The 12108-nt window shown below is 49.7% G+C and overlaps 1 protein-coding gene across 1 annotated transcript in view; it reads left to right on the top strand.

Moving 5' to 3' along the window:
- LOC134078920 (low-density lipoprotein receptor-related protein 1B-like) overlaps positions 1 to 12108 on the top strand; it is a 263590-nt gene that overhangs the window by 157605 nt on the left and 93877 nt on the right. Inside the window, 7 exon segments of the mRNA XM_062535086.1 lie at positions 294 to 428; positions 742 to 871; positions 2464 to 2590; positions 3162 to 3313; positions 4247 to 4371; positions 5945 to 6316; positions 11404 to 11586. Coding sequence (XP_062391070.1) covers positions 294 to 428; positions 742 to 871; positions 2464 to 2590; positions 3162 to 3313; positions 4247 to 4371; positions 5945 to 6316; positions 11404 to 11586 — 1224 coding nt within the window.

Below are 12108 nucleotides of genomic sequence, written 5' to 3' on the forward strand. Positions count from 1 at the left end.
AAGAATGAATGCTTTGCTATCCCCAACGCATATCCCTATGTTAGGAATGTGCCTGTTACTGAAATGAAACAGTTGGTTTTAATGATATAGCGAATTATGTGCTAGGAGCAGGCTTCACTCAATCTCTTATGTCTGTTTTTAGAGTGCTTGGCCAAACTTATTTGTGACATCAAAGACGAAAAAGGTCCGCACTTTGCATGCAAACGTGTGCTGACGATCAGCTAACTATAGCATGTAGAAGTGTTAGCGATTAGCTGACTGAAATGTGTGTGTGTGTGTCTGTGTGCCCCCAGCCAATGACACAATCTACTGGACGGACATGGGGATGAACCGCATCTCGCGGGCCAAGCGAGATCAGACCTGGAAGGAGGACATCATCACGACAGGCATCAGCCGAGTGGAGGGCATCGCCGTCGACTGGATCGCTGGTGGGTTATGGCTGGCAGGTGTCGAGTTTCATAGCTGGAGTTTTGGGTGGCACAGTCTCTCTAAAAATCATCCCAAAGCACCTATCTCTCCACCATTTTTCAAGTTTTTCAAATCTGCTATTTTTTGAAGACCTAGTAGCATGCTGCATCATTTTCTAGCACCATTATTAGTAGGCCTAAATAATGTCATTTGGATTTATTGTATGACGGTTGTTTATATGGAAGTGTTGTATGAAGGCAGTATGTCTTGTGTTTATGGGTTATGTGTTGCGTTGGCCTTAAGGTTACTCCCTTCTTTTCATTCTCTTCCAAGGAAACATCTACTGGACTGACCACGGCCTCAATCTGATCGAGATCGCTCGCCTGAATGGTCTGTATCGCTCAGTGGTGATCTCCGAGGGTCTCGACCAACCCCGAGCTATCGCTGTGCACCCACAGAGAGGGTAGGTCTGAGCACATAGCCTAGAGTAGGAAGCACAGACACACTTAAAACCAACATAGAGCTAAAGGGCAGCAATCCAGAGGCCATTCTGGGGTTAAGATAAGGGCAACGCTTGCAAAAGTAGAAAACAGTGGAATGGCAGGGCTCAGTCTGAAATAATGAATAAATAAATAATAATAAATGAAACAAAAAAGTGAATGTGTGTTGAATAAAACTGTAGGAATTGTTTAGTTGAGGTTAGCTACCACAATGACCTCTCTCATTCTCATTCCAAATCTGGGCCCTAATTTCATCCATGGGCAATAAACAAATTCAGGCTCCGAGTTAAACATAAAATAAATGATGTACTCTGTGGTAGCATCATCATGACTCATCCTTATTCGCTCCTAGGATCTTGTCCAGGGAATCAAATTAGCAAATTGATTTTGCCATATTATTAAATTACTTATAGTTCATTTTTGCTCGTTGCCCGAATTTACTCGCTTCCCATCAACAAAGGCCCATTTAGTAGTCTGACTCTGGACCCAAGCAGGGCACAGCCCCTCAGGTGTTTATCGATCATGCTGACACTGAGATGTGTTGCTGCCCAGCCCTTCATCCTTCTAGCCTACAGTAGCCCCTCTGCCCTAGATCTTTCACGGAGATCTAGTCTGGCAACCCATAGTTCATAACCATTTCCCTCAGACAAGAAAAATTTCGGGCAACACCTGCAAACGTCAAAATATGCAGAAATGTATTTACAGCAAAGGTAGACCGACATGCTTTTTTCCTGACTGTTGATGTTATTTGTAATGTTTGTAAAGTTTGTTTAGGCAAAGTAGGAAATAATGTTGCGAATCTCCGATCAATGTGATGTGGTAAATTGGTATGGCTGGACCAATGATTTCAAAGTTACTGTAGTGCCCGTCACGATGCACGAACATGAAGTGTTTCCCAATCGAGAGTTGCCAGCCTCTGTTCACTTCATGAGAGAGCTTGGATATTTCCAGGCTAACGTCCTTCAACCACTACACATACAAACTCCAGCCATGTTGAGAGGAAGTTGTTTCTCTGTTTTGGTTTCCTCCATCCATACGCTGGACTCGCTCACGCTTGTTTACAGCCAGAAAGACCTGAAAAGAACACGATGCTACCGGCTTATGAATGTCTTCCTGTTTGTCTATTTATTTATTTATTTTTTGTTTGTGTTTATTATCCCTTCGTCTGATAGCAAAGCTCCCGCAATAACAGTGTATCAGGCCAGAATATCTGTACCTTGTGACTGAAATAACTAATCGACCCGCCCGCCATGTGGTGCTGAAGAGAATACAAGATGAGGAAGTTTTTTTTTTTTTTTTTTTTTGTGGAGGACCAGTGCAGCCACCCTTTTCATTGGCCTGATGAGATATGACTGAGTGTCAGGTTAATGGGTGGAGGCCTCAGGTGGAGATTTGGTGGAGGGGGGTGCTGACTGAGAGTTAGTGTTGTCCAGGAAATGGACTGGAAACAGATAAAAATGCTGACCTGCCACGTCACCTGAGAAAGTCAGACATCATACAGTAGTGTGTTTAGTAGGTTGAGGTGAGTTGATGAGTCATATTTTTGGGTTCTCAGGTACCTGTTCTGGACGGAGTGGGGTAAGAACCCGTGCATTGGCAGGGCCCGTCTGGATGGGTCCGATCAAGTCACCATGGTTACAACTGGCATAGGTTGGCCCAACGGAATCTCCATCGACTTTGAGGTACAACTTTCATTTGTTTGTCCATTTCTTTGTTTCATTTCCCCTCTATTGCCCATTCACTCATCCATCCATCCATCCACCCATTCATTCATCCATCCATCCATCCATTCATTCATTCATTCATTCATTCATTCATTCATTCGTTCATTCATCCATCCCTCCATCCATCCATCCATCCATCCATCCATTAAATCATTTACTCCCACATCCAGTTAATTGTGTTTATATCCACCACCAAATCAGTTTCCACCTTAATCAGTTCCTGTTGCTCTCTCTCTCTGCCCCCCCCCCCTCTCTCTCTCTCTCTCTCTCTCTCTCTCTCTCTCTCTCTCTCTCTCTCTCTCTCTCTCTCTCTCTCTCTCTCTCTCTCTCTCTCTCTCTCTCTCTCTCTCTCTCTCTCTCTCTCTCTCTCTTTCTCTCTGATCCTCCCTAATCTCCTCACCCCCGGAGTGACTCCCTCTCTCCCTCTCTCCTCTCCTCCATCCTGCTCACTGACACAATGGACCCCCCTGTGTGACGGCTCCTTCCCTTTCTGTTTCTGACGCTGTGCATCTCTCTAATTGCCTTCCAGGAAAACCGATTATACTGGTGCGACGCCCGCACAGACAAGATCGAGCGCATCGACCTTGAGACCGGCGAGAGCCGCGAGGTCGTGATGGCCGCCGCCAACGTGGACCTGTTCTCCGTGGCCGTCTTCGGCGCCTACCTCTACTGGTCCGACAGGTGAGTCGCCCGAATCGCAGCGAGACGCACGGTTTGGGGAATATTGATATTCCGCAAAAAAACAGATGTTTCCAACACCTCAGAGAGAAACAGCTGGAACGATGCTGGAGTCCCACAAACCCCCCCGTTGTTTCGGATGGGAGGAAAAAATTATACTCCGGAAAGAATAGCGGAGGACTATTTAAACGTGTTTGACCGTCTTGGTCTGCATTGACTAAACACGGATTAAACCCCGGTCCAAATCGCCTCCTCTTCTGGCCCTGGCCATTGATGTTGAAAGGAGTTGTAGTGGCTTTGCGTAAAACCCACCCTGTGATGCCAAGGGGTTTAGTGCGCTTAGTGTTAGCTCTATATGTGGGCATAGCGGGAGGCGGGTGGGGGGGGCAGGGTAGGGGGGGCAAGGTCGGCCCTGATGCCCCTCGGTGAGCCCTGGCACCCAGGGGGCTCCTGGCATCTGTCTCCCGAGGTTCCCCGCCTCTGTTATGCTAATGCCACATCCCGTCCCTGGGTGCCCCTGCCAAGGTCACAGCCTGCTTCCTCGCACTACGGAGGCGGCGGCTGCCTTACATATGTAAATGAATCCCCAGGGAGCTTATGTGTGTGTGTGTGTGTGTGTGTGTGTGTGTGTGCGCGTGTGTGTGAGAGAGAGTGCGTGTGTGTATGTGTATATGTGAGTGTGTGTGTATGTGCGCATGTGTGTGTGTGTGTGTGTGTGTGTGTGTGTGTGTGTGTGTGTGTGTGAGTGTGTTTCATTTTAATTAGATAAGTGCCATTGATCACCTTTTGACGTTTGACTTCCTCTCTCCACCCCCCCCCCCCCCCCCCCCAACTCACACCTCCACTCCCTCACCCCCTCACGTCCACTCACCTGTACCTCCCGCCCCCTACCCCCCACCCTGCCCACCTCTACCCCCCAACCCTGCCCATCTCCAGAGCCCATGCCAACGGCTCCATCCGCAGGGGCGCCAAGCGCGATGCCTCGGACGTGGTCACCATGCGGAGTGGCCTCGGAGTCAACCTGAAGGACGTCAAAGTCTTTAGTCGAGGCCGGGAGAAAGGTTGAGGTTTCAACTTAATGATCTTATTGATTTCCTTGTCTTACTGTGCTTGTTGTGATTGTGTGTGTGATTGTGTGTGTGCGTGCATGTGTGCGTGCGTGCGTGTGTGCGCACACGTGTGTGTGTGTGTGTGTGTGTGTGTCTTTGTGTGTGTGTGTGTCTTTGTGTGTGTGTGTGTGTGTGTGTGTGTCTGTGTACATTTACGTGCCTCTGCGTGTGAGTGCTGGCATATGCGTAATTGTGTATCTGAGCACCTCAAGTGAACATTCCCTCTGCTAACCTAAGCTGTTATGTAGATTCAGTTTTTTCTCTCTTGTAAATGACTGACACGGCATAGCGAAAAGACATACAGTAGGAAAAAAGCACCAGGCGTTTTTCTCTCCCATCATAAATATTAATGCCCCAGTCACGCTGGCTTTTGTGTCTCACGGACACCTTCCTCGTTAGCGCATCCCTTCCGATAGCTGCACTTTTTTTCCCCGCTATTGTCAGACATGTTTATGGTCATTTGTTGGGGGGAATCGCGGTCGCGGAGCTAGTTTTTTCCTCGAGCACTTATCTTTTGTCCTTGAGCCGTGAGCTCCAACATGCTAGTTAGCCTCACCAGTTTCCGGGCCAGGCTGCGAGGGGAGCCACTTCGGTAAGGGCTCGGCAGAGGAGATGCCGTGCATGTTTTTGGATGAGGAATGAGGCCATGGTCGGTGTGTCTGCCGTATTTGGTACAAGTGTTTTTTCGGAAACAAGTGGGTTTTTTTTCCTCGTTGGTTGTTTTGGTGGGGATTGGGGGGGAGGATTAGCAGAAGAACAGAAAGGATCAGGAAGGACTTAGCTGTAAGCATATACAATATAAAAAGTTTTCTTTTTTTCTTTTTTTCTTTTTTTTTCTGAAATGCACCTTTATCAGGCAGATATAGCCTCCCTGAAAGCTTCAGCAATTTTCTTTCATCAGTGTCTAATAAAACTTTTTGTTTGTTTGTTTTGGGGGTTTTCTGGTTACAAGATCGAAACGATACTCTCAAGAGTTCTACATGAAGCATGCAAAGACTCAAAGAGATTCAAACAAAAGTAGTGGCTGAGCCGATTGATCAACCGATATCTGGTAGCTAAGTAGAATTGATTGTACTAAACAGTTTCATTTTAAAAAGCTGCTTGAAATGGCTGCCTCTGATTGTTCAGATCCTAGAAAAGCAGAAGTGGACTTTTCTACAATAGTTTTTGTTTTGTTTTGTTTTATTATTTCCATCCATTATTTCCCTGCTGATTTCTCTAGTGTGTTTCAATTCTATCCTAATCTCTTATGGTTTCTCATTGTTGTGATCAGAAACAAATAATTTGTTTTGACATGAAACAGATAGGAGGTGTGGGGAGAAGGGAGAGGCTTAACATTTACTGTTACTGGCCGAGTATCCCAGAATCGTTAAGAAGCTCTTAAGTGCTAAGAACTTCTTAGGAGCGCTCTAAGAAGTTCTTAGCACTTAAGAGCTTCTTAAGGAATCTGGGGAACGCGGCCACTGTCATTAACTCCTGGTTCTCCCTCTAATGGTTTTGGACCTTTCCACTTTTCGTGGCACAGGAACTAACCCGTGCGCCCGTAGCAACGGTGGCTGCCAGCAGCTCTGTTTCCACCTGGGCAGCGGACGACGCACCTGTGCGTGTGCCCACGGCTACCTGGCGGAGGACGGCTTCGCCTGCCAGCGCTACGAGGGCTACCTGCTCTACTCGGAGCGCACCATCCTCAAGAGCATCCACCTGTCGGACGAGAGCGACCTCAACTCGCCCGTGCAGCCCTTCGAGAACCAGGCCTACTTCAAGAACGTCATCGCCCTGGCGCTGGACTACCGGCAGGAGAGCGCCGGCAGCAACCGCGTCTTCTTCAGCGACATCCACTACGGAAACATCCAGATGGTCAACGACGACTGGACAGGAAGGAGAGTCATTGTCGAGAGTGAGTGTTTTGCTTTGCTTTGTTTTGTTACCTCCGCCAAGGAGGTTATGTTTTCATCGGGGTTTGTCTGTCTGTCTGTCTGTCTGTCTGTCTGTTTGTTTGTTTGTTCGCAAGATAACTCAAAAAAGTTATCAATGGATTTCGATGACATTTTCAGGAAAGGTCCGAAATGACCCAAGGATGTATTGATTCAATTTTGGGAGTGATCCGTATCACCGTCTGGATCCAGGAGGCGGTTATGCTTTCGCTTGGCAGAGGTCTGTGCTCTCGGAGTGCGTTTTTAGTTTTGCTTTGCTTTGCCTTGGCAAGGGCTCAGTTGTTTGAGTGTGAAAATGACTTTTGAAAAGCATCGTTCCATCGTTGTAATAAAGTGTTTGTCACTAACCTGCTCTTCTAGAGTGCTACCAGAGGTTTACAGAACAGTAAATTCAAATGCATTTGAGGGACGGCGCACGGAATCTATTTATTTTAAGTGCATTTATGTTTGTGTTGGTGTGTTTGGGGAGGGTACTTGTATGCATGTGTAAGAGAGAGACCGAGTGTGTGTGTGTGTATTGGTGTGTGTGTGTGTCTGTGTGTGTGTGTGTGTGTGTGTGTGTGTATTTGTGTTTGTAAGTGTGTGTGTGTGTGTGTGCCCATCTTATCTGTGCCCATGTGTTTGTGTATGCGTGCTTCAGTGTCTTAAGCGACGTGTAAACACAGTGTCTAAACGGATGACCGCTCGAGTCCGCTCAGAGTCTCTCCCTCATGTTGGCACCGACCCATCGAGGATAGTGACCCACATTCCTTCTGAAACGATCCCCGGCGCGATCCATTTCTGTCTCTTAGCCGCCGTCTCTGAAAAGCCATTTGTAGCTCCGGCCTTAAGTGCCAGAGCACATGATGTATTGGCGGGCCAGCGCCACATGCTACATCTAGTAAGAAGACCATAATGGCCGCCTCTATTTTTCTTTGCCTAAATGGGACCAATTTAACTGTCAAAAAGGATGTTTAAGGTATTGTATCTTTTTTTTTTCTCTCCCCCCCTCGTTTTCATCCTGCGGCTCAGTTATTGATGGATTAAAATTGCTTGACTCATTTCCACCGGGGGGGTGGAGGGCTTCACTAAACAGCAGAGTAGGGGACGAGTGGCGGGTTTGCGGGGAGGGGGGGGGGTTGCATTTTAAGATCCCGACTGTCAGTGTTGTTGCGAGTCGTTGGCCCGTGCGCTTATTGATTTCCTGGCGGTGCGCGTTCTGTTACGGCAATCTTCCGGGGTGGCAATCGATGCGGGACGCCCGATACGGGGGGGGAAAGAGTGTATTGAAACTGTTGGGTGGAGGCGGAGAGCGGAGAGGGGTGGGGTTAACGAGCTCTGATTAATGGCCAATGATATATTATGCTAATTGGAGTGCATCGACTGGACTTGAGTTGCTGCAAAGTGGTGTCGCCTAAATATGACTTAAGTGCATGTTTATCAGAAGCGCAATCTGTGGCTCTGGCAGACAGGGGAAGGAGGCCTGCCATTGATTTCTGTTGCAGGCTGTGTTGTGCTCCTCGACTCGATCTGGACCGGGGTTCCTGTTTTCCGTCGCCACTACAGTGGCTTCGGCCCTTTAATATGGATTAGCTGTGTTAGATGGGCCAGAAAACCTTGTGTTCTACATGGTTAGAGTTCCCCTTCAGCTCTGGAAAGGGTTCCCGGAGCCAAATTCTCTCTCAATCTTCCCTTTCTCTCTCATCTCTCTCTCTCTCTCTCTCTCTTTTCTTCTCTCTCTCTCTTTCTCTCTCATCTCTCTTTCTCTCTACTCTCTCTCTTCTCTGTTTCTACCGATCCGTCTCGCATCTCTCCATCTTTATTTGTCTTCCTCAGGCACACAGGTGCTAGCTGGCATCTCTTCCACCTAATCCTCTCCTCCTCTCCCAGACTGCCTCAGCTGAATGCTGAGAGCACGGAGGAGAGCACTGAGAGGCCCTGGGTCTCTTGGCGGTGCCTGTCTGTGTGGCGTTCCCTGGGCCTGTCTGTGCGGCGTTCCCTGGGCCTGTCTGTGTGGCGTTCCCTGGGCCTGTCTGTGTGGCGTTCCCTGGGCCTGTCTGTGTGGCGTTCCCTGGGCCTATCTGTGTGGCGTTCCCTGGTGCCTGATGCTGTGTCCTCGTTTTTCCGCCCCCGCGGAATGCTGGTGCACGTGTGGGTGTCGCTAATGGACAAAAGCACCTGGTGGGATACTGTGCAGCGCAGGCACTCGTTCAGCTGGCACACACACTGATGGAATATCCTTGGAATTTTCATTCACATGCCAGCCAAGATGGTGTGTGTGTGTGTGTGTGTGTGGGTATGAATATGTGTGTGTGTGCCGGGGGGAGGGGGGGTATGTGTGTGAGTGTGTGTGTGCATGCAAGTGTGTGTGTGTGTGTGTGTGTCCATGTGAGTATGAACATTGAACATGTGCATGTGTGTTTGTGTGTGTGTGTGTGTGTGTGTGCGTGTGTGTGTGCGCGAGCATGTGAGTGTGTGTTTGTCTGAGTGTGTGTGTGAGTGTGTGTGTGTGCGAGCATGTGAGTGTGTGTGTGTGTGTGTGTGTGTGTGTGTGTGTGTGCCCAGGTCTGAGTGAGTGACAGCCTAATGGCTTCTCCCCTCTGGTGGTGACATGAGAGGCTGCTGGCTGCGGTGCTCTGAGTGGGAGCCGGTGATATGAGCCCAGAGCTCCCGGCCAGAGAGGGAGCCAGCGCTGAGGGGCCTGGACTGGGGCCAGCTAATGGAGCCTCTCTTGGATAGCTCCTCCACCCCTCACCCCTCACCCCTCACCGCTCCTCCACCCATCACCGCCACAGCCCTCACTGCTACACCACCGCACCGCTACACCATTCCGCACCGCACTGCAATGCTACACCACACAGCACTACACCGCACCGCACCACACCGCACCGTGCCTTTACTTCCCAGCCAGGGATGAAAGCCCACGGCCAATGCTTCACCTTCACACACCAGACAATCTGTTTCTCTCTCTCTCTCTGTCTCTGTCTCTCTCTCTCTCTCTCTCTCTCTCTCTCTCTCTCTCTCTCTCTCTCTCACACACACACACACACACACACACACACACACACACACACACACACACACACTCATTCTCCTCATGCTCAGTCCCTCTCTGTCCAGGAAATCTGTCGTTATTGGGTGTTTTGCTGACTCCCAGATTTCTCACTGTCTGATATTCGACATTATACTTTTTCACCGTCCAGCTGTCGTTGTCTCTCCTTTCACACACACACACACACACACACACTGACACACACACATACACTCATGCTCATCTCTGTTCTCTTTATCACCCTCCCTGTTCTCTTTACCTCCACCTGACTTTATTTTGCCCTATAACCCCCCCCCACACCACACACACACACACACACACACACACACACACATTCACCTCTCCCTCCCCACATGCCTTCTCTTTAACTCCTCCTACTTCTCCTCCACCTCTATCAGTCTTCACACTCATCTCCTTCCCCAAACACACCACACACACACACACACACACACACACACACACACACACACACACACACAGACACACACACACGCTGCACTTCACTTTCTCTTCCTCCTCCTCCTCCGCCGCAGCCTCAGCCTCTGCATCCTGTCACTGATAGAGGTTGAAGATGTTAATCATCCCTATTTCCCTAATTAAGCCCCACGCCCCTTCATTAATTACTCCTTCCGCTCGCCAAACCGCTTCCCAAGGAAAAGAAAAAAAAAAGAATAGATGTAGACCAAAAAAAAAAAAAAAAACAGAAAAGCTGTTAGACCACCTTTTATATTACGATCAGTTAATTAGCGATCGGTCGCTTTGGACAGTTTCCCTCGCACTCCGATGTGCACTCGCGGGCCGTCTGATGGCAGATTGGCTGATGTCGGCCGCTGCTTTACACCAACGTGATCCTGAGTGCCGTTTAGTGCCACCTGTCACAGCAGCTGCCTCGGGATACTGCCTGAGTAAAAAAAATGCCATCACCACTTACAGCGTGTGTGTTTGTGTGTGTGTGTGTGTGCGTGTGCGCGGTGTGTGTGTGTGTGCGTGTGCGCGCGCGTGTGTGTGTGTGTGTGTGTGTGTTTGTGTGTGTGTGTGTGTGTGTATGTGCGTGTATGTGTGTGTGTGTGTGTGTGTGTGTGTGTGTGTGTGTGTGTGTGTGCCTTTTTCTGCGCATGCATGTGCGTACAGTACAGTATATGTGTGTGTGTGTGTGTGTGTGTGTGTGTGTGTGTGTGTGTGGCGCTGTGCTGGGAGGGCAGTAGCCTCAGTCCACTGATAGCACAGCATGGTATAGCGCCGATGGCAGCGACGGCGGCACGACTGTGTGGGAGCACGATACGAAGGTCTCGCACCTCCGCGCACCAATCTGGAGTGGGTCTGAAGAGCAGAGCCAAAAGAGAAGCGAGATTATGCACATTATTTGCCATTTCATTAACCTTTTTTCCACCCTTAACAGAGAACGGGTAGCTGACTTTCAGCAGCTGGCTCTCGCAAAGGGCACACGTCCAGTTTGATTAACACCTGCAGATAGCTGCGGCGTATGTCCCTGCTGGAGAGGCTAATCAGTGCTGTTACTCTCTCTCTACCTCTACCTCTATCGCTCTCCCTTTTCTTTCTCTCTCCCTCTTACTCTCTCTCTCTCCCTCTCTCTCTATCTACCTCCGTCACTCTCCCTTTGTTCTCTCTCTCTTTCCTCTTTCACCCTTGCTCTCTCGCGCTCTCTATCTCTCACTCTCCCTCTCTCTCTTTTGCTTGCTTCCTTTCTCTCTATCTCTCTCTCTCTCTCTCTCTCTCTCTCTCTCTCTCTCTCCTCTCTCTCTCTCTCTCTGAGTGTACATATTGTAAGCTAGTCAGTTCCGTTGTGGGTTATTTGACAGTATGGGGGGGCTGGGGTTGCTGTGTGTGGGGGGGGGGGGGGGGGGGGGTAGGCAGGTACATTTTTAAAATATGATGTAATGTGCTGAATTATGGTCTGTATGTTGAACGGTCTGTGTTGTTGTAACACTTGGAGATCATGTTGCTTTAAAAATGTGTTCTCCCTCCCTCCCTCTCCCTCCCTCCCTCTCACTCTCTCAGACGTGGGCTCAGTGGAGGGCCTGGCCTACCACCGCGGCTGGGACACCATCTACTGGACCAGCTCCACCACCTCCAGCATCAGCCGGCACGGCGTGGACCAGAGCCGCAACGGGGCCTTCCGCCGCCAGGCCGTCGTCACTATGTCCGAGGACGACCACCCGCACATGCTTGCGCTGGACGAGTGTCAGAAGTAAGGCTCCGCCTCCCACCTGACCGCAACCCCCCCCCCCCCCGCCCCGCGTTCGGAACCGTCCACTCCAGTCGCTCCACAGAGCGCTGCATAACGAGCCTGCGCTCGCCTCCGAGTGGATATCAAAGGCTCCCGGTCGGCTCCATTGTCTCCAGCGTAACTTTAATGGAGCCACTTCATCATTAAGCCCTATTAGTTCACTCCGGGCTGCGCCGATAGATTACTTAAGAGAGGGCGCCCACCGGGCGCTTCACTCGCGGGACGCCGAGCGACAATATACACGGCGCGCTATTACCACTTAAGTTAGCAGGCAAATTAAACCGTGATAGCCGTGCTCTCAGCAAGCTTTTATACACGGGGGTCAGCACTTGTTGATGAGGAGGCAACGGTACGCTCTCTCTGTCAACAGCCTCGGCGTAGTCGCCATTGCCAAGCGATAAGTAATAATTTGGCTGTCTGTGGTGACACGGACATAAAGAGATCTGCATAGGCATTTCAAATGCACCGCATTTGCA

Source organism: Sardina pilchardus, chromosome 4 (assembly GCF_963854185.1).
Source record: "Sardina pilchardus chromosome 4, fSarPil1.1, whole genome shotgun sequence".
In the NCBI taxonomy this organism is placed as follows: domain Eukaryota; kingdom Metazoa; phylum Chordata; class Actinopteri; order Clupeiformes; family Clupeidae; genus Sardina; species Sardina pilchardus.